Genomic DNA, 23,438 nt, shown 5'->3' with positions numbered 1-23,438 from the left:
CGTGTTTTTGTATTTCAGGTTATATCCAAGAGCAAATGTAACCAGGTTGGGGCCATGGGCTGGGTTCAACTGTAGCTTTTCATGTTCCTATATCTTAGACCCTCGGGACCCACTTTTCCTCCAGATTGGTTACCTCTATCTGTCCCAGGTGGTGAAGCTGTTTGGCACTGATCACATATACAACACTGACACCTTCAATGAGATGACCCCACCTTCCTCTGACCCCGCCTACCTGTCTGCAATCAGTCGCTCGGTCTTTGCCTCGATGACTAAAGGTGTGTGTCTGGCTAACATCCTGTTCACATTGGGAGTTATAAACCTGACAGTGCTTGTAAGCTGTCTGAATGCTGGTATCTTGGGATCCAAGTAAAATAAGTGACCTAGTTTGATGGCCCATGAATGACCTGTTGTCTACTTCTATTAGACAGACCCCCTTAATGTCCCTGCTGATTTTCAGCTGTGTTCAAGAACTGTCCTTTCTTGTCCCTCATCTAAATCTCTTTTTTTTTGTTTCCCTCTAGTTGATCCTCAGGCAATTTGGTTGATGCAAGGCTGGCTGTTCTTCAGTGATGCAGGGTTCTGGAAGCCAGCCCAGATTCAGGCCTTACTACATGGAGTGCCACTCGGACGAATGATTGTGCTTGACCTGTTTGCAGAGACTGAGCCAATTTTCTCCTACACCCAGTCTTTCTATGGGCAGCCATTTATCTGGTGCATGCTGCACAACTTTGGAGGCAGCAGTGGCTTATTTGGCACAGTGGAGAGCATCAACTCTGGGGTCTTTAAAGCGTTGAATTTCCCAAACTCCACCCTGGTGGGCATAGGCATGACGCCTGAGGGTATTGAGCAGAATGCTGTGGTGTATGAATTAATGAGCGAGCTGGCTTGGCGCAAAGAACCAGTCAACTTGTCTGAGTGGGTATCACTTTATGCAGTACGCCGCTATGGCAGCACACAAGAGAGCCTAACCACTGCATGGAGACTCCTCTTTGCCAGTGTCTACAACTGCACTGTGCCACATTACCGAAACCACAACCATAGCCCACTGGTGCATCGACCTTCCTTTCACATGAATTCTGCCCTTTGGTATGACCCAGCGGACTTGTACAAAGCCTGGAAACTGATTATGGAGGCTGCTCCTTCTCTCATGTCCAAGGAGACCTTCCGGTATGACCTTGTGGATGTGACTCGACAGGTCCTGCAAGTCTTGACCACATCTTTTTACCAGGATATTGCAGATGCCTTCCAGAATAAAAAGATGGCAGAGCTGCTGGCTGCAGGGGGCGTGCTAGTTTATGACCTTCTGCCTGAGCTCAATCATTTGCTGAGTAGTGACCGTCACTTCCTGTTGGGGACGTGGCTGGAGCAGGCACAGTCCTTAGCTCTCGATGAGAAGGAGGCACAACTCTATGATATGAATGCCAGAAACCAGCTCACACTATGGGGTCCCAGTGGTGAGATCCTGGACTATGCCAATAAAGAGTGGGGAGGCCTCGTGGAGGACTACTACACCCAGCGTTGGGGACTGTTTGTCTACATGCTGGTAGAATGTCTGAACAGTGGCCAACCATTTAACCAGACCGCCTTCAACCAGGCAGTTTTCCAGGTAGAAAAGGGATTCATTTATAATGGTAGAAGGTACCCGACCAAGCCTCAGGGAGACACTTATGAGATTGCCCACAGGATCTTTCTCAAGTACTACCCACTGGCCTTAAAGAGAGTATAGAGACTGCATAATGGAAAAACTTGTCTCAAGTCACAGTGAGAAGAAGGTGGAATTCAAAAACTATTTAATGAAAGGGAAGGGGGATACAATTTAAGGGGTCAGTTAAATTAAAAAATTCATGCTATAAATACAACCAAAAAAAGATTCTGTATTTCCATAAGTGGGGTAAAACTATGGAATAATTTAAGTGTAGACATAAAAAATAGTAATAGAATTGACGAGTTTAAACACAAATATAAAGGTATGCGTCAATCAAGATATATGTAAGAACAGGCTCAATGATTAATTACATGGGCAATTGTGGGTGTGGTGTACATTTTGTAATAATTCTTTAGTATATTACTTGTGTGATGTAAGAATGTTAACACTGTTGTAATCTTTTTTTAGTATAATACGTGTGTGGGTATAAGTGAATCATTTACTGCTTGCAAACCAATGATGGTAAGATGATGTCATGGGGTAGGACTGGATAAGTCTGACTTCTTCCTACTCCATTCAAGCATGTACTAGGTATAAGCAAATTGATATTGGATTATGTGTAAAATTATGTGTGTTGTCATATCAACTGTTGAAAGAATAAATCAAATCAAATCAAAAGTTATGTATGGCTATCCCAGAACATTTTGATGTAGAAAATATAATAGCCTTGTTTTACAGTAACAATCTATATTGCACTTGTATTAATATCCAACCCCTGGATAGATGATGGACTGATGATGCAAAGCTAAAGCTACAGCCCTGCTTTGACTGTACAGACTGGGGTGTTTTTGAGACTGCAGCTACAGACCTGGATGAGTTTTATTGTAGGTTTGAGAGGCAGAACTCTACACCCCTCTCTCACCTCACCTTGGACTGACAACCAGTAGCTGCCTCCCACAGGAGTCAAGACCACCTCTCTTCCTCAGCCTCCCACCTCTGAGGGCCTGTAGAAAAAAGATGTGCATAGCCTTTTTAAAAAACAAAAGATCAGAAAGGCACCAGGCCCAGACAGTGTGACCACCACATTCTGCCTGAATGTCTGTGCCGACCAGTTGGCTCCCATTTTCACACAGATCTTCAATACATCACTGGAGCCATGTGTAGTTCCCTCCTGTTTTAAATGTTCCACCATCATCCCAGTTCCCAAGAAACCTAATGACTACAGACCCGGCGATCTGACATCTGTAGTCATAAAGTCCTTTGAGAGACTGGTGTTGGCCCACCTGAACGCCATCACAGACCCCCTCCTGAACCCCCTGCAGTTTGCCTACCAAGCAAACAGGTCAGTGGATGATGCAGTCAACATGGCACTGCATTACATCCTGCAACACCTCGACTCCCCAGGGACCTATGCACGGGCCGTCTTTGTCGACTTCAGCTCGACATTCAACACCATCATCCCGGACATCCTCCACTCCAAACTGACCCAGCTCACTGCCTCCATCTGTCAGTGGATCAACAGCTTTCTGACAGACAGGAAGCAGCAGGTGAGGCTGGGAAAACCACATTCAGCACCTGGACTATCAGCACAGGTGCCTCTCAGGGATGTGTGCTCTTCCTGCTGCTGTTCTCCATCTGTACCAACAACTGCACCTCAGGGGACCCATTTGCAAAAATCCTGAAGTTTGCAGATGACACAACAGTTATCGGCTTCATTCAAGACAGTGATGAGTCAGCTTACAGAGGAATCACTAAGTCTGTTCTCTGCTCATCCATCACTGTCTGGCTTGGCTCAGCAACCAAACAGGATAGGAACAGACTCCAGTGAACAGTCAGGACTGCAGAAAGAATCATGGAGGACTTGTACACCTCACAGGTCAAGAGGAGGACAGAGAAGATTTCTGCAGACCCCTCACATCCTGGATGTAAACTCTTTGAACTCCTCTTCTCTAGAGCATACCACTCCAGTCCTTGCCTCTCTACATTGGCTTCCTGTTCGTTTTCGGATTGATTTTAAATGGTTGATGTTTGTCTATAAGGCTGTACATGGTCTGGCACCTTCATATATTTCTGAGCTTGTGCGCTTTTATACTCCAGAAAGGACACTTAGGTCTTCGAACTAGTTGTTTCTGGAAGTGCTGAAGTCCAGACGGAAACATTGGGGAGACCGAGCTTTTTCACTTCGGGCTCCTATACTGTGGAATGGTCTGCCACGGGAGATTAGATCTGCTCCGAACCTGTCTGTTTTTAAATCACTTCTTAAAATGCATTTGTATTCACGGGCCTTCGACAATTTTATTGATTGATGTACAGTATTTGTTTTGACTATGTATTTTTCTTGTTATTTTACTGTATAGATGTGTTTTATCTGGTCTTAGGTATCTTTATTATTATTATTTATGTTTTACTGGAAAGCACCTTGTAACGCAGGTTTAGAAAGGTGCTATATAAATAAACTTTGCTTGCTTGCTAGATGGGTATTAGCTACAGTAGCTCTTTAACTGGTATGTGTGTATGTATGTATTTTTGATACTTGGCAATAAAGTTTTAGCTTATATCACTGTAAGAACAAGGAAGATAGACACATTCACTGTCTGGCTGTTGTTTACAAACATAGTTCTAGCATGAAACCCATCCACACAGTTATTTTTATAGTCAGTCTGATCCATCTATCTGTTTCCCATACCACTTATCCCTGTGGATAGGTGGGGGGTTGGGTTGGGTTGGGTTGAGGCTGGAACCTATCCCAGCTGATATTGGGTTGTACTAACCTGGACAGATCACCAGTCTATCCTAAAGTTACCCAAAAGGGATTTTTCCATTATAGAAATCTACCAAAACATGTTGAACCAAGACATGCTCATCACGGGTTCTGCATTTGTTTCTACTGGCCTCAGGCCAATCTGTAGGTGTGTTCTGGGAGCAAAATTTCGGCACCCCTCAGGAGGTAGTAATAAAATCAACCTGAGTTTCAGGAATGTGAGGGGGGAGGGGGTGCATGCGCACAGAGCAGTCACCCATGATTGGTTAAGTGTCCCGTGAGCATTAGCATTACAAGCAATGTCTGAAAGTCCGTGTTCAGCATGCTCACCAGCTGTTTGATAAACTGCTCATACAGTCTCTGTTAGTGGCTGATTGATGCACTACGAAGTGATCCTTCACATTGTCTGTTGTCCCTCTGCTCAGCTGAGCATGGAGCACAGCTGACTAATACTTTTATCCTGGTTTTTCAGGATGATGAGCTAATGCTAACATTAAGTTTAAATAACTACTGTATCTGCCAAACATGAACCTTTGGCCCTATTTTTAAAAAGTAGAAATGACAGTACTGTAGTATAGTCAATCAATTTTATGAATAAAAACTATCAGCTAGAAACACTGTTATTCAATCCTATAATAAAATTCCTAATACAGTATATAGTGTCTCCTGTTCAGGTGTTTAACACCTGATAAGAAGTGATCCAAGTGACAGAGGTGGATATTGTCACAACCAAGCAGACTGTATTTAGTGGACAGGGCAGGCAACCTGCTGAGGTCATTTCAGTCAGGTAGAACACTGCTGATGTTTGGGATGAGTTTTCTAATTAAATACAAAAGGACTCCAGAAATGATGCAGCTCATCAAACAATTTGATGAATATTTTTATTGTTGAAAAATAATGAGTATCAGGTTAGTAGTTGTAGAGAGACTTTAAATGTTTGACTTCCTCTCTGTTATGTACAGTGATTATATTTTCTTTTGCCTCAAGACATTTTAAATCCAGTATATCAAAAGTCAAACACTTCAAAATCCACACTGAGAAGTTGGTCAGCTCAGTTTCTATTACAGGGCTGACCAGGATCAGGTCCTCACTAAGCTCCAGGCATTGGACTTCAGTTGGACATGTCTCTGTTAGTAGAGGACTCGCAGAAATCCACTAATGGCTGAGAAGCTCAACTGCTCCATTCACACTTTGTCCTTCAACAGGCTTTGTTTTCATGGCTATAAGCATTCACACTGCTAAACACCATAATCAACAGCCAGCCATGCTAACTGTGCATTTCCACCTTTAAGTTTCCATCAAGCCTCACATGTTGACAAATGGATTAAAAGTCATCACATACAAGACGAAGGCTTGAAAAGATCAGCCAATCAGAAAAGGGGTCATTACATAATGCAGCTCATCTCAGCTTTGAACGACATCTCTGATAAGTATGATCAGTACATAAATTATTGTTCAAAGCATTAAGCTGCTGCTGCTTTCTAAATTACAGAAACGCAGCATAACAAAATCCAATGCAGACAGGGGTGTCAGTCTGAGCTGTAAAATAACTGAAAGAAAGTGATTCTGATTAGCTGAGACAACACTAGTGCCCCATGACTTTCTTCTTCCTGGACCCCATTAAGGAAGGTGGTGTGGCATGTTTTAGCCTCTTTCATAAGCTTTTACATTTCTGCGGTTTATTTTCAAAGCATCCAGGAAGGTCTGCCGTAGATGTTAAACCTTCCAGGCAGCTGCCGATTTCACACAGTTTCAATGTGTTGTGAAAATTCAGTTGCTTTAAATCTTATGTAATATTTACAGTACTGGCTCTTTTGTCTCTTCTTAGTGAAGTATTAATAGTGTTGCAGTGATAAAATCATAATATCAATGTTTTAAAAACATTATTTCAACTGAGATGAGAGAGAAACGAGCCAGACCAAACACAGGTTCACTCTGACAACCTAATCACTGTCAGTGTGACATGTATCTTAATCATCAGTGGTGAAAAGTCAAACAGATGTTGCACCAGTTTAACTTCTACTGACCACAGCTGGACTGGTAAAGTGAACTCCTGTTGAATGTTTGCGAGTCACTCTGGCCTATTCTGATGTAGCCTGTGCAGTAAATGGTGTACAACATGACTTTCAGCATCACATTTAAAATGCAGTGGAGCCATATCAGTTTCCAGTATGGGTAAATGTGCAGCCAGGGATTGTCCTGCAGCATGCTGAGACAGAAGGGGTGGGTAGTGGTAGCTGGGCCCTTATCCTGAGTCTTTACTGACTACACAGACCAATTCTTGTTTTGTTTGCTTTCACATATTAAAAGTGACCAGTTCTGTCACAGGCGGGCAGTGGACTGGTTGTGTTGCTGCAGGGCGAGGAGTTCTAAATGACTAGATTAGTATGGGTGCACATTTTGGTCTGTTTACTACCGTATCAATTGCATATAATTTCTTTTACTTTGCAGCCTGCCATTGGTGTCAATCAATTTCACTGTGGTGTGAAAATCAACTTCCAGACTTTAGATATAGTATCCTTCACAGTGAGCCTGGAGTGTGCCACTGAGTTCAGTAATTAATAAATGCATTACAGATATATTATTTGCCTTATAACCGGATGTATGATAAGTCAGTATAAAAATAAGTTGCTTATTCTGTCTTTAAATGCTGACTAAATTATATTTTAAATTGGAAATACAAAAAAATATTTAAATTAGTACTCTTTCCATTTAGTTTTTCTGCCTATCATACTACATTCCACAATGCATGTATTTCATGGTGTCACATTTACAGTATTTGTATTCCGATGTACAGTATGAGCAGCAAAGTCACTCAGCCAACACACAACAGCGGGCCAAGCTTTCCCTGCTGCACACTGGATTCAGTTCATTTTTAAATGGCAAAAAATTTGAACTGTAAATGAAATTTTAGAGTGGACATGTTGGGCAGGCAAATCAATAAATGGAAGAAAGATAATGTTTGAAGGGATTTCAAATCCAAGGTACAGCTTCATTTTAAATTTGTTATTAAAAATCCTCAATCATTTAAAGACAGAATAAAGTAACAATTATTAACTGGCAAATTGACTGAGCTTTAAATCACACTGACCTTTCTCCAAGTGTAAAAGGTTCTAATTATTCCAGTGGAAGAGTCTTATCGCTCCACAGTGAGCATCCTATCTGCTTTTATGCTTGTTACTGTTGTGTGGTAAATCAGTGTGTGCACCTAAAAAAAAAAAGACTTTAAAGGCAAACGTAATGCTGAATGGAAATGGGAAGGAGGCTGGGAAGATATACTTTCATTTAAGTTATTTAACCACTGTGGCTGATTGGCTGTAATGTGAAGAAGGAACTATACAATATGCTAAATGGGACTGTAGGGTAAAAACCCTCATGTAGTCCTTAAACAGGAGAAACCAGCTCTCAGGCATTTCAGTGGACTGGGGACCAGAGCGCATGTAAAACTGCCCACATACAGTGAACCTGAATGTCTGAGTGGCACTCACTGATTGAAGGGAGTTAAAGTCAAACACTGTGCGTAATATTGGCTTAAATCAAAGTGGGTCTGCAGCATACTGGGGCAGTGAGACTTAACAGGAGACTATAAAGCTGCTCCACTGTTAGTGCAGCAGGCCAAGGGTGGAGTCACTAAATGTGTACAGACCAGACACTGACAGAAAAATAACTGCTTAGCATTGAAGGGTGATAAAAGGAAGAACAGGTCTGTTCTGTGTGTAATGACACAGTTTGCTGTTGTCACACATCCTTAATCTCTCTCTAGAAAACCTGCACTCTAACAAGTCTAACTTTCGGTCTCTGTTGTGCTTTAGCAGTGCATTACTGTGCATATTATCTTAAATTCCCTTGTATAGCATGAAAAACATTGGTGAACTGACTAGAAATGAATCTAATTAGTACAAACTAGGCCGTGAACCTGTCCAGGGGCCCTGGGTAATCCTGCTCTACCTCCATGTCAGGGTGACAGGTAGCCATACTTGTTTAGCTGCTGACAGACATTCCTCTTTCTGACCAGGACATTTCAAACTCAATAAAAATGTTAATCTAAACAAAATCTGCGCCTGAAAATACATTGTCAAAATTCACATAACATTATCACAAGGTCTGTTGACTTGATTGTTGCAGCCACATCATATGCTAACGAAGGCCACTGCGTGAAGAACAAATAGTAGACCTTTTTTTTTTTTTTGTCAAACTAAGCTCAATGTGTCTTCCAAACAAAATGAGATTATTAAGTCACTACTACAAGAAAATAACACAAAATAATAAAAATAAAACTCCAACAACCATGGGCTTCCAGAAATCCATCGCAGCTACAGGAATGGACAGTGTTGGTCTTAATACCTCTGACACAAGAATATTAGAATCAGTGCCAAAGACAGCAGCATTAACCAGTTAAGCAGATTAGTGTAAAAAAAGATGTGCCGACTTCTGTTTTCGTACCAACCTGCATGCTGACATGTCAAGCCAAAAACATTTCAAATGTGTTTTTACTATCATCTTAACATCTTTAGGAAAGTTCAGTCATATTAGGTAAAATCATGTTGATCAGTCACAGTAGTTTTCAGCGTCAAACCCCCAAACGTCATCTCTCCAGGCGCTGGGAAGAGAACGGTGGATTTTCCAACTGTTGCCTGTTTAGAAATCTATTCACTAGAATAACTTAAAATCACAGAAAAACAAAATGGCTAATGCTACAGCAATGGCACTGATGTTCAAAATGCTCACAAGCAATGTAGTACAAGGTATGACTTCAGCAATATAATCCTATTCCTCACACCAGGGCAGCAAGAGGAGACACTCCACATAACCAGGACACCCAGGCTTTAGAGGGGAGAAGTGGTTTGGCAGCCCAACATGTCGATCAGTGAAAAGAGCCATGGTAAAAGACTGTGCAACATGTGTAAGATCAAGGTTAAGAGGTCACAAACATGAGATCAGGCTATATAAAACACTCATTTAGAACTGAACAACCAGACAGCATGAGGGTCATCTTGCTGAGTGGGGAATAGTAGTAATATTGAGCAGTTTTCTTTTCTTACAGTAAGTTTACCTGAGTTACGATACCTGTAGAGGGTGGTTCCAACAAAAATCACAAACCATGACCCGACTTAAACCTCAATGTTCTCAAGACTTCCTGTTTTACCTGATGCCGACAAACTTAGAGCAACTTAACGGTCAAGAGGCCATTCTGAACCCTGACTTCACTGTTTGTTGTTGTTTATAGGTTTCAATGGAGACCAGTGACCAGACTTCTGCTTCCCAGCCCTAGTTTGTCTGTAATTTGACAGTGTACTGTAAAACTAAATGAACCAAATCCAGCTGACCACCGTGGATGGCTGTTAGATGTGGATAAGAGAAAATGCACTGAGAATTTGAGTCACACTGCTGTAAAACGCCTGGAAACCCAATACTGCTAGAAGACAGTGCCGCTCACTAATCTGTAGCTGTCCCCACTGTTGCCTAATACAACCAGCGATATTAAAGGGACAGTTACTATGGCAGAAATGGTACAGGAAAACCTCTGTCTCACAGTATATGCTGTCCTATTTTCTACCCCTAGTTTCAGGTGTACTAATGAACTGTAAATGGACCATAGGTGAGGTCAGGTGGCTTTGAGGAGCTTGTCTGAGCATCAGTAAGTCATGCGGATGTAGGTGTTGTGTTTAAGTACAGGGTCGTAATGCCTCCTCAGACTGATCAGTACACGCGGTGCTGCTGCTCACAGAGAAAACGGCTGTCAGCCTCTCCACTCTGCTCACAGACATGCACACACACAGGTAGACACATGTGACTGACAGACCATTACAATCAGGTGAGATGATGATGAAGTTGACAATGATGAGTTTTAGTATGTACTTTTTTGATTCTTTCCTCTCAAGGTTTCTGTCTTTTGAGGGTTGACAGAAAACAGATAGGGCTTCACTTTGAGCAGGTCAGGAGGTGTGGGGTGGGGCTCTAGGCGGCGTCACAGAGGATCTGCTCTAGCACCATCAGCAGGTGCTTGAGGCCATAGATGTAGCCGTGATCATGGCTGTCGCTGGGGAATACATGGGCAAAGTCAATCATCCTGACCTCGACCTCTGTGTCTCTTCCATTCCCCTGTGTTGCATCGCCTCCTCGTCCCATCAGCTCCTCGTCCTCTCTCCTCCTCCAGCCGTGACTCTCCCTCTCACCATCCTCATCCTTCCCTTCCAGTTGTGATTTGTTTCCATTTGCATTTGGCGGCTGCTGGGACTCACCTGTTCGTTTCCATGCCGAGTTGTCTTCTCCACACACAGCTGAGTAGTTGGCTCCAGAAAATGAGCTCCCTGTCTTCTCCACAGCTTCACCGTCTCCACTGCTGCTGAGGAGATGACTGTTTGCACAGTGCTGATGGCAACCCTTCCTGTGGTTGGTGTAGATGGTGGACAGGCTGTAGTCCAAGGGCACCGCCACCTGCATGTTGTTGTTGTTGTACTCAGCCATATCCTTCTCCTGCCCTGCCCCTTCTTGTTTCCCTTTCCACCCTCCACCCTGACTGCTGTCACCCGCTGTTGACAACATGGCACTTTTCACCACAGTCTGGCCAGTTGATGGGGTGCTGAGAGGAAAACTATGGGAGGATGAGGAGGAAGAAGAGGGGAGGCCTTCGTAGACGAAGAGAAGGGAGCTGGCGTAGAAGACCAACTGGTGCTGAGACTCAAACCACCGGAGGATTTGTTGCACCCTGCGGATGCTGGTTGATACTGCGTCCTTCCTCAGACTTACACCATTATGGAAGAACTTTGCCAGTCCTGGAGGGGAGGAGAAAAAAAGGAGGGGTGTTTTTTTGACTGGGAGGTCAATGTTACATACTGTACATCTCATAATACAGTATGTAGGATGCAGGATAAATCCTTGTGCCCAATTGGCTGTTCCTCTCTCAGCATACTGTACTGTGTTTATTTGAGCTACTCTGAAAGGTCCTACCTACAATTCACTGTCAGTAGAAGTAAATTATTTGTTAGTGTTAGTGAAAACCCACCAGTTATACACCCACACATACCATCTTTAATGGTGTCCTTAACCAGTGCCCTTCCATAGTACTGGTCATAGGAGTCAAAACTGTCACTGCACACTTTATATACCTGAAACACAAGAAAATACACTGAATAATTGAATGTAATTGTTTGTACACACATTGTTTTGTTCTTGATGCAACAAAGCTGAATTTAGCTGAGAGTAGTAACACAGCTGCTATTGCTCAGCTTGTCCCTGATACAGCATCCCATCATTTACTAAACTAGGTTCACACTTAGCTGTTAAAACCACACTCTCACTGTTTTCATCAGTCAAAAGACAGAACTCAGTAATAAGAAATGTGTGCTGACCAGGAATGAGCACGCCTGAAGTGCTGGTTCTCCCTCTTAATGATCACCCTGCTGCACTCACACACGCCTCCGTCACATCAAACTGAGCAGCGAGTGTAAGATGGCTAGGGCATACACCTGCAGACAGTTAGCTGGATCATGACCAACATGTTGCAGGGTGAATCCTGGACGGAAACTCGTTTTCAGACACAAATTTCTTTCTTTGATTTATAATGAAAAAATGTGGACAATTTTCTCCATCCATCCATCCATCCATCCATTTTCCTCCGCTTATCCCTGACCGGGTCGCGGGGGCAGCAGTCTAAGCAAAGATGCCCAGACTTCCCTCTCTCCAACACTTCCTCCAGCTCCTCCGAGGGAATGCCGACATGCCTGGAACACCTTCCTAGGAAGGCGCCCAGGAGGCATCCGAAAGAGATGCCCGAGCCACCTCAGCTGGCTCCTCTCGATGTGGAGGAGCAGTGGTTCTACTCTGAGCTCCTCCCGGGTGACCGAGCTCCTCACCCTATCTCTAAGGGTGCGCCCGTGGGCCCACCACCTGCAGGAGGATCCGTAAGGGGCCGGTGCATAGTGGATTGGGCAGCAGTCGAAGGCAGGGGCCCCGACGACCCGATCTCTGGACACGAAGACTAGCCCTGGGGACATGGAATGTCACCTCGCTGGTGGGGAAGGAGCCCGAGCTTGTGCGGGAGGTTGAGAGGTACCGGCTAGATATAGTCGGGCTCACCTCCACGCACAGCTTGGGCTCTGGAACTTTACTCCTCGAGAGAGGCTGGACTCTCTACTACTCTGGACAATTTTCTATTGTAGATTATCACACGCAAGATCTTTTTGCCACACAACAGCATGTTAGCCTGGATTAGTTACAGCAACCACATCTGAAGACAAAGACTAGAAGATTCTCTCCTCAGCACCGCACTTAATCACTTCTTTTTATTGTTACCTTAAAGTCTTTTTTTAAATGTCTCCTCCCACACCATCACTCCTCCATCAGAAAGATCATGACCACTAGCCTCCTTTCTGTCTAAACAAACCCATAACAGAGTATGAGGATTTCTGATTAAAGGATAAGGCTGGTCATTTTCCATATTAATAGCATTTTCAACACTCCCCAAAACCCACAACAAATTGCTTCTACTCATTGTTACTGTCCATCAGTCTCCAACCATAGACCTCTAATGTTGTTCAAAAACAATCAACAATACATCAGTGAAACACACCACTGTGCTGGGTGACGTGTTTCTTTATTATGATTTACTAAACCTGCATAATTTGTTAAAATGTTGCCCTAAAAGATTCCAAAGATTGCAACTTTATTACAGTGTTTGAAGTACAAGAATCAGCTGTGCATGGGCAAGCTCTCTGTTAGCTAGCAGACTGTAAACAAACAAAACAAAGCCACATCCATGAAATGAAGCAGAGCAACAAAGCAGGGAGAGCTGCATGCGCAGTTGATTTTTGCTTACTTCAAAATCAGTACAAAGTTATGGTCTTTTGAAGCAGTCAGGGCAACATTTTTAACAAATATGCAGGTCTGATGTTTTGTAAAAGAAACACTGATGTGCTTTAGTCTCTGTAGGGTGATTGTTGAAAACACTATTAATACAGAAAATGACCAACCTTATCTTTTAAATTGTAATTTGGGCTAACGCTGAACTGGTTGCCTTTAAAAACGTCATCTCACCTCTGGGCCTATTTTTGCATATCCATACAGTGATGGCAACATGATTCAAAGCCACTCACTTGGTCTATTGCATTATGCTGACAAGGTGTTTCATACAGAACATATGATCAGGCTTATAAGGGCAAACAGGTGATCATATAGAATTTTCTGTCGCCTGGTGACGTTTAACTTGTCAGCCAGTAGTAGAGCACAGTAGCATAGATCAAACAGGAAGTTCACCTCATGAATACCCACTGGTCTCCACAGAGACTAAATGAACAAACATCAGAACACTTGGCTTATGTACACAAGTAGACAGCACATTTCTGGCCTGCTTACATAGGGTGGGGCCCTGCAGCCATAAAGCTGGCGTCCCATCAGCGACATTTACACCGAGGATCCAGTTAGACACACACTATCAGGCCTTTCAAGATAAACCATCAATCAGTAGGTTGTTTCTTCTTATACGCTAGGCAGTCCAACAGGCAGTTGGAGATATATTACTCATTTCCTTAAAAGGCAGCTCATGACCTCCTCTCACCTCTAAGTCACACCCACCCTCTATATATAGTCATGGTTAACTTTCTGAAAACAGAAGTGGAAACTTCTTTATTATGACTTATCCTGTTATTGATTTTCTTCCACTAAAACTATGATTTTCAAATGCAAAAAGCTCAATGTGCATTTTAAGATATGTACCAGACTGTCTCTCGATTTGAAAATGAACAGTAAGCCATTCAAAGCTGAATGATACCTTTGGAAGTTTTTAAAGATTATGTTGAAAACATTATTTCACTGATACACTTTAGATAAGCTCATTCTACTTAGCTGCTACTAACATATAGACATGTAAAATATGTTCAAGTTGAGCAAACAATTCTACGTATATGAAAACTCAGAGGAAATTAGCAGAAAATGAGAGTTGTAAAAATAAATTCAATTCAAATTGGACTGTATGATTTCAGATTAAAGTTGTCAGTCCTGGAGTATAGAAACATCCAGTCCAAATTAAGGACAAGTAAACTACCAAGTAAATTTAGTGTTACTAATCAGAAGGCGTGAAAGAAAAACATTTGGAATACTATATATCATTTTTTAACCGTTTTATCTTGAATTAATAGTATCTACACTTAATACAATTATTATATATTGCAATGGCAGGCTGGTGACACACACATATACTGTAAGTCTGTATTTTGTCAAAATGTGAAAAACAAAACATTTGACATGCAATATTTTGTTACATAAAATATTTCATCTCATTGGTTATTTTTTGTTTGCTTCTTGCTGCAGGCAGGAAAAACCCAAACCAGGATATGCAAGAGTCTTTGTGATCATTACCCGTATTTTCTGCACCATAAGGCGCACCGGATTATAAGGCGCATGCTAAAACGTGACAGAAGCAAAACAGTGAGTTTAGTTGAACTTTATTCTACTATTTAACAATACACTCACATTATTTTTTAATCAATCTTCTCCCACAAATCCACTTCCGAACCATAGATTCATTGATTTTGAATTCTTTCCCAGCTGCTCTATTCCCATTTACAACCACGTAACTGATAGCCTGTAGTTTGAATTGTGCCTCGTAAGCATGTCTCTTCACTGGTGCCATTTTCGGGGGTCCTTAGACCGGTTTAGACTGGTTTATCGCTGCCAGCGTACGTAGTGTACGTATTACGTCCCTGTGTCAGCGGGAAATGGTCCGACAGTCAATCAAGCGGAACGCTTACCAAAGTCGCACAACAACATAAGACGCACCGGATTATTAGGCGCACGGCCGGTTTTTGAGAAAATTTAAGGCTCTTAGGTGCCCCTTATAGTGTGGAACATCAGGTACTTGTTGGCATCAGTTAGCAATGTCAGTACAAACTAACATTTATGGAGGACAAAATGCCAATATTGCTGCCAACATTTCTTCCTGCTAATTACAATAGCTGAAAAGCTGGTCCATGCATTTGTTACTTCCAGGCTGGACTACTGTAACTCTTTACTATCAGGATGTCCCAATAATTCCCTAAAAAGCCTCCAGTTAATCCAAAATGCTGCAGCCAGAGTACTGACAGGAACTAGCAAGAGAGATCATATCTCTCCCATATTAGCTTCTCTCCACTGGCTCCCTGTAAAAGTCAGAATAGAATTTAAAATCCTTCTCCTAACATACAAAGCCCTTAATGACAAGGCTCCATCATATCTTAAAGACCTCATAGAGCCTTATCATCCTAACAGAGCACTTCGCTCTCAGAGTGCAGGTCTACTTGTGGTTCCTAGAGTCCACAGAAGTAGAATGGGAGGCAGAGCCTTTAGCTATCAAACTCCTCTCCTATGGAACCAACTCCCAGTCTCAGTTCGGGAGCTCTCTACCTTTAAGATTAGACTTAAGACTTTCCTTTTTGATAAAGCTTATAGTTAGGGCTGGATCAGGTGACCCTCAGCCTTCCCTTAGTTATGCTGCTATAGGCCTAGGCTGCTGGGGGGCCCCATGATGCTCTGTTATGTTATGCTCCCCCTCCACGCATCTACATGCATGGCAGCACAACAAGTCCCACTCACCCTCATGCCGAGGACCAGGAAGCCAATCTCCTCCATCAGTGGGTATTTTCTAATCTGCTGTTCCCGTTTCTCCTGCGAGGCGAATGGATCGTAGCTCTGCCGGCCCAGCTTCACGTCCATGATGCATGGCTTGGCAAAGTGATGAGTCACGTCCTCCAGCTTCAGGTACAGGTCTGATTCAGTGGCACAGAAACAAGAGTGATGATGTGTGCTAAGGAGGTATTACTAGCTAGTTCATATGAGACCAATGTTAGCTTTTATTAAAAATGACAATGTATAATCAACATTGTCCACCATGTGTTATGTCAAATTTGCTCAAACTGCACCAAAACCATCTTTCCTTGTAGTGAAACTGTTGGGCTCCTATCCCTATTGAGAGTTGCAGGGTGCTGGGCTTATCCCAGCATACACTGCGTCTCACATATTGTCTAGAGCGATAAATCTGCCAGGCAGATATATTGTCTGATATCAGCTAACTGCAGGTAAAAAGAAATGACCAGAAATCATAAACTAGGTTTGAGTTCATTTAGAAAGAGCATTTTCAATAGTTTGTCCACCAGAGGGCGCTGATATGGTTGACATTTACACTGTAAATGCTCCATATGCAACTAGTGTGTATGAGGGAGACAAACGCATTTCATAATCACTGACCAGTGGGACTGTCAGGAGAGGACCAGGTCCCGTAGTACTTGGGAAGGTGGTTCTGGAGTTCCAGAAGACATGGATCACAGCAGTCCTCTGCATACACCTGGACACACACCCTTACATCATCTGGATACTGTATACATGTATTTAACATAGCACTGCAGTAACTATTTCCATGTTGGTGTAATCTGGTGGCCATTTTTTGGCTTATTCAATTACTTGTTTAGGTGCTTGAATGTCAGGAAATACTGAAAAACATCCATCACATGTTCAAGTCTAAAAGTGCTTCTTTTGTTTATTTGTTTCTCATTTGATAAATAAATAGTAAAAAAAAACATCACCAATTCAGTATGATTTCAGTTCATTTTTTCATTCTGAGGTTTTTCCGAAAAGGAACAAGTACAATTTATATACACATCATAATGCTACCAGTTCGGATCAGCCCCACGTTGATAAATATGGAGTTATTCTGAACTGGATAAAGCAAAATATGAATACAAATTAAAACAGTGTATTTCAAAATGCATTACATTGCTCAGTGTTTCTGTTCCGACTGCAACTAGGCCTCCGACGGCACAGGATGCTGAGTCAGTGTGTGATGTGTCTGCTGCTGGGATTACATGGTTGGTTTGGTCAAAAGTCAGGCCGAGTCCTGTTTGGATGAGCACTGCTGAGACCGACAGTGCTGCTAAGCTCAAAAGCAAACACTGAAGCTCTGAAGCGGCAGACATAAATGTGGACTCTGACATCTATACTCATATTTAACTATTTACATGTCTCCATCCATTCTTCCCTCTTTTACCCCTGCTTAGATAGACAGTCCTTACTCTTCCTGAGGAAGATTTGTCTTTACAGTTTGCTTATCCCATCCATTCCTGCATTATTAGTCGTGGTGTAACAACACAAAGTCATTACACAATTCAAAAATATGATATGCAATGTGATACTGAGCATGGAACTGGAACATCAGCTTGTACTAAAATGATGACTTATTGGTTGACAAAAAAATTATTTACTACAAGTGAGACAATGGCTGAAGTCATTCTTCAAAATTCAGTATTATCAGAGCTTTATGTGATATCTTTGGATTTTTAACTAATGATCAACAAGACAAAAAGTCAATAAGAAACAGAAAAGCATGTGATCTTCATAACAGCTGATCAGCATTAGTACATTTTACAGATGTTCAGACTCTTGTCTTCCCCTTCTGTTTGTATATATGGGAGGGGAAATAGATGCCAGTAATGCATTAGGTATTACCATGTTGTAAAACTGCATCTCTTGTGGACCTCTTGGCGGTGGCTGAAGCTGCTTCAGGACTGTTCCATCTGGATGTTGTAAAATACCTGCAACAAACACAAAGACACAACAGAAAACCCAGTCATCCGGTCTCAAACCTTGTGTTAGCTTATCAGAGCTTAGTACAGGACTGGAGCTGATTAATGATGACTTTGTAACACCCCAGTTTAATGTTCAGTAGATTCAGTAGTATCCCTGTAAATGAAAAATATGGTCCATTTAACCACCCATAGCTGAAGGTGTTCACTGCGTTCAACAGTCTAGTTAAACATTGAATCATTAACTCTGACATTTATCAAACACGCACTCGCCTTAGACGGCAGCAATAAAATACGAGCAAAGAGAAATAAAGACAGAGAAGTAAAGAAGAGAGAACTAGTGCTCAGAGGAGGTGGAAGAACATGAAAACCCAGAAGCAGACTGTCAGCAAGTGGTGATGACATTTATTAAGACATTTGCTTCTGGGAGAAAAATAATGCAAGACAGTGAGAAACAACTTTGTCCTTATATAAACATGACAATGAAATATTGGTCAATAAGGGACTTCACTCTGCTATTATTGCCCCATTTGGTTTACGCCACCTCATACACATCCTTCTTTGTTCACACTTGTAATCTGATTTATGAGTATGCACATAGTGCAAATAAATGCAATCTGATATTGTTATAAATACATCTAGAACCAGTACCTATATTTATATGTCTTAGTATCTCAAAGGAGGATATTAGTCCTGTCACAGATGTGGTTCTAGTGTTGGGAGTAGGATTTATCATGTGTTAATCACAGGAAGGTTGCTCCAGAGGTATCATAACCTTTTATAAGTTAGCAGGCACTGATATGTAAGTGACTGAGAGGGTGGGGTCGTGTTCTTTCACCTCACTGGTGAAGTGACCAAGCACAGTGTGGGAAGGCCAGTTTGACTCACAGATCCTACCAACAGTTTGCTGATATGTCACCAAGCCGAATTTATCATCTGAGCCACAAACTCTCCTCAACTGTGACAGCTGATGAAAGATTCTGAGATGTCTGATATATATACAGCCCATATCACACATCTGCTGATATGACTTTATTGTAAACACAATCCATTCTGCGTTTGTATTTGAGACCCACCCATTATTTGACAATTACCAAAATACTGTCCTTATTTTGTTCATGCAAGTCAGTTGTTAGCTAAAACCAGTCTGTATATATGAATCAGGGTTGATTGACTCAAAGTGGCTGTCATGACAAGATCAAGATCAAAGATGTCGGCCGGACATACAGAAAATCAAAATACTGTTTCTCCCTATTTATACGCAGTCAGTGGTTAAAACTAACTCTTCGCTGATTTGGGTTGTGTTTTAGGATGATGTGAAATTCTGAGCAGGAGAATGACTTGAGGTTAGTGCTCCTGTCGGTGTAGCTCCCTCAACAAGCCTCCTGCCAGTGCTGAATAAAGATGAGTCCCTGACACATCATCGCACACTGTCCACAGCTGATGGACTGAACGGCCCTGCAGTGGAGAGATTACTCTGCTCTTTAGCTGATCTCTAGATTCTTCTAAGTGCATGCATGTGCAAACACACACACACACACACACACACAAATACTAAACAATACACAAGACCTCCATCGCATGTAAAAATAAGCAGCACATGAATGATTGAGCAGGATGGTGATGTGAGCCTGAGGGTGGACATCTGTCCTATGTTTGTAAGGTCATCAGTGTCAGTTCTAAGACCAAGCAGGAGAATGTCAACCCTTCACTCTACAGCTACTGTGCCACTGCTTCTAAATACAGCAAAAACTCAGACCTGCTTTGTGTGTAACTATGAGTTTACCCCAGCGACAACACTAGAGCAGCTCATAAGCAGTGTATGACTTCAGTTACAAATCAAAAATGCAAGTAGCACATCAGCAGAGCAGCAGCTTCAGTGCTCCATCCCCATTTACACAGGACGCGTTCAGGCCAAGTAGTGAATGTAATCACTGTAGTTAAATGAGTAAAACAGAAGAACACAGGGTTGAAGTATAAAAATGTGCCTCCAGTTGCAGTTACATGTATACAGCGCGAGCACAGCACAAGCAGCGACAGGGCCTGTATAAACAGCTGGTTTGATTAAAATAGAAACACATCTGTTCTGTGCACCATGCACAAGACAGACCACTGAACACACGTCACTGTTCTAGCCTCATTATATTTTTCCATTCGACTATATTAAGTACATAAAAAGTGAAGGTGAAAGAAATCCTGAATTCAAAATGTAATTTAAGAATCTGTAGAAAACTATACTTCCAGCCGTCCCTGGTAGTGGTTAAGGCACAGCGCTCTTGCCGCTGCGCCCCGCGTTCGAATCAGGGTTGCGTCAGGAAGGGCATCCGGCGTAAAACACTCTGGTGCAGTTATATCATTTAACATTAACAGGAACAACACTTGCTGGTGACATGTTCACATATAACAGGGTTTTCCCTACCATAAGAAGACCTAGGTGCAGCACCTAAGTGTTTTTGCAGTGTGTCTAAGCTGAATGGATGTAAAAAGGCAGCATATCAAAATGAACATAAAAAATAAGGGTGAGTTTTATGCACTGAAAAATAACAGAGAGGTGGCTTGGTCTAAAAAAAATGAAATGTAAGCTGGCAACAAGAATGACCTGTCAGTCACCAATCAGTGTTTAAACCCGTGGTAGGCAATCCTGACCCCTGAGGGCCACTGCCCTGCTTGTTTTCCAACTATCCCTAATCTACCCACTGCTGATTACCTGGATCAGGTGTTCAGTCAGTCAGTAGCTGGAAGATACCAATTCACTTTCTTCCTGCTCCTGTAAGAGACCAAATGACTTACTAGCACACACACACAGTCAGCTGAGCACAGAAGACATCGGGACTGACTGATGAAATAATGGAGTGAAACAGAAACAGAATGAAAAATGTTAAGGCCAACACAAAAAGAGGAAGATACATACTATGTACATATAATTTATAGGCACATAACTCTGTCCAATATCAGATTTATCCCTAGTAACTTCACTATGTGGTTGTCAGCTGTTTCATTTCAGAAGTATTGTTATTGATTTTCTACCAACTATCACTCAACCTAAGTGGCCAACCATCCATCGAAAGTTCATCTATAATCTAATAAAAACCGACTGGCGTTCAGACTGAAGTCCGGCCACACCTTTGTCATGGAGAGTCAACACAGGGCAGCTGGCAGGTGAGGTCTGCTAAGTAATACTGCTGGACTTTCACCGTTGCACCTACATTATGATTAAACCATACACACACACACACCTCAACAGAACTAATAAAAAAACTTATATATGCATATAAAGTTTCAGTGTTCCTGACAGTGGTCAGCAAGTTTCCTAACCTTTTCTTCTTTCTGTCTTAATAACTCCATTTTTTTTTTTTTTTTTTTTTTTTTTTTTTAAACTGGGGGGCCCCAAAGGACCCCCCCCCAATACATTTGCAGGCATTCAAAATTCAAAATACTGTGATATTTTTGTCTGTTATCTAAATGGCCACTGACTGCAATTTAAAAGAGAAAAAAAAATCTATTACATCAGGTTGAGCAGTGAATTGGAACCTGAACTGGAAATGGTTCCAAATTCAGGTTCCTAAGAAGTGGAAATGTGTAAAGAAACAAGATTTTTGGTGGCACTTTTGAACCCACTGTGCTACCATCTCCATCTCCATTGTAGGCTATTCATGCTTCTGCTCTCTAAGAAGTGTAGTAAATTGTGAACATGCTGAAAATGTCAATCATATATATAATTATTCCCATATGTACAACCTTTGACTTATTGTATGCATTTTACTTTATTTCATTCGATATTTTTGACATCATAATATGCTCATTTCCCCACAGGTAATGTTCTAATAATGTTGTATATGACAAGGTTGTAATTAAGAAGAAGAATACAAACCAAAGAATGATAAGATGAATTAACTTCCTAATTCAAAACACAGAGTCAACACTCATACAACATGTATCTTGACATATGACATTAGCCATTATAGCTCGGCTAATAATGTTGTCAATATATGGGAGTAAAAAATTTTTTTTTAAAAATCAAAACATTATGTATCAATAAAAACTTGTAAACAAATAATCTTGATTTAGACAGCAAACAAAGGTGTAATCACACTAGGCACAGTTGCCTCGTACCATGCCAGAGCACAACTACACGTTCACACTACACTTGAAACGATCTGTCCTAGAGCAGACTTACACCAAGTCTCCACTATGCAACTGAAGAGAAGCGCTCTCGCGTAGCACATAGCGCCGGTGCTCCATGTCTGGGCACGGTTAGCGATCACACTATGCGTACGGTGCCTGAGTCCAGCTGAGCCGGCATGTTGGACCGTGCCCTGGCACAGTCCAGCATGAACATAGCATTCACATGAGTCTGACAAACTGGACTTTGGGGTCTAACATACCCAAGCACAACACGGATTGCTAGTATGAGTAAGTGTATGCAACAGTCAAAGTTGTACATGGTTCAGTTTGGACTGCCTGGTCTGAAAAATGACTTGTTACAACATGCACAAAGGTTGTTTTAATTTAAAAAGTAATACAGGTGATAGGCCTGGGCGATATGGCTGAAAAAATTATCACGATAAAATTTTCCATATCAGACGATAACGATAATTATCACGATAACTTTAAATCTTAAAATTGCTTTTAGGTTTAAGGCAGATTTTTGCTCCTGTATAAAATTTGTGAAAACCAGACAGTTAAGCATGTTATTAAACAACTGTTTATTGCCAGAACATGAACACAATTTAAAGTTTTTCAAAAACAAACAAATAACAGCTGGCCATTTGAAAATAAGTCTTGGAAGTTTTGTAAACATTTTGTTTTAGCTGACAGGTGTAAATAAAATGATAAATATAATTCTAGTCAGCCTGACAAAGTATCTATAGAAATGGCTTGAAACATAACTTTTTTATATCTTAGATTACAGTGCAAATAAACTAAATAGACAAAATGTTAATGTGCAAAAAAGACTGATCACAGTGTATATTTTTCAAGTTTTCAACTGTTCAATTACTCTATAGGTTACAAGTAAGAAAGACAAGTCTGTCTACAGTCTCAGGTTTTAGAGCTGCCCTGTGACAGGTCACAATGTTTCCTCCTGTGCTAAAGATCCTCTCAGAGGGAGAGCTGGTGGCAGGGATGCACAAGTACCGCCTTGCTAGTTTGCTCACTCTTGGAAAGGTTTTCTCATGCATCTTCCACCAATCTAGGGGTTCAGTTTCACTGTCTGCATCTGGAGCAATGAGGTAGTTTTCCAGCTCTCTCTCCACGGTCTGCATGTTTGTGAGTCCTGTGTTGCTGGGGCATTGCTTCTTAAAAAAACTGCCCAGAGACTTTCTCTGCTTTTTGGCAGGTAATGCTGCAGCAGCTCCCCCCTCTGCCTCTTCTACTTCTGTTTGGTGAGAAGCCTGTGAAGTAGATGGGCCTTGGTCTTCCTCCATGTTCATAATCTCTGACATGGCTCTTGTTTTTACAGCCTCTATGTTGTCTGGCTTTA

At 41.8% G+C, this 23,438-nt stretch overlaps 2 protein-coding genes across 2 annotated transcripts in view; one reads left to right on the top strand and one right to left on the bottom strand.

Moving 5' to 3' along the window:
* naglu (N-acetylglucosaminidase, alpha) overlaps positions 1 to 1,842 on the top strand; it is a 17,564-nt gene extending 15,722 nt beyond the window's left edge. Inside the window, exons 5-6 of the mRNA XM_020611776.1 lie at positions 19 to 275; positions 522 to 1,842. Of these exons, the coding sequence (XP_020467432.1) occupies positions 19 to 275; positions 522 to 1,726 (1,462 nt within the window). The 3' untranslated portion in view covers positions 1,727 to 1,842. The remainder of the gene's footprint in view (positions 1 to 18; positions 276 to 521) is intronic.
* A 3,426-nt stretch (positions 1,843 to 5,268) lies between these two features.
* ipmkb (inositol polyphosphate multikinase b) overlaps positions 5,269 to 23,438 on the bottom strand; it is a 26,704-nt gene continuing 8,534 nt past the window's right edge. The window contains exons 2-6 of the mRNA XM_020611716.1: positions 17,880 to 17,965; positions 16,626 to 16,722; positions 15,975 to 16,147; positions 11,434 to 11,515; positions 5,269 to 11,182 (exon numbers count right to left, since the gene is read on the bottom strand). Coding sequence (XP_020467372.1) covers positions 10,365 to 11,182; positions 11,434 to 11,515; positions 15,975 to 16,147; positions 16,626 to 16,722; positions 17,880 to 17,965 — 1,256 coding nt within the window. The 3' untranslated portion in view covers positions 5,269 to 10,364. The remainder of the gene's footprint in view (positions 11,183 to 11,433; positions 11,516 to 15,974; positions 16,148 to 16,625; positions 16,723 to 17,879; positions 17,966 to 23,438) is intronic.

The sequence above is a fragment of the Monopterus albus genome, unplaced genomic scaffold (genome assembly GCF_001952655.1).
Source record: "Monopterus albus unplaced genomic scaffold, M_albus_1.0 scaffold117.1, whole genome shotgun sequence".
Taxonomy (NCBI): Eukaryota; Metazoa; Chordata; class Actinopteri; order Synbranchiformes; family Synbranchidae; genus Monopterus; species Monopterus albus.
Note: the sequence above shows the minus strand (reverse complement) of the source record. Positions and strands in the feature narration are given on the sequence as shown.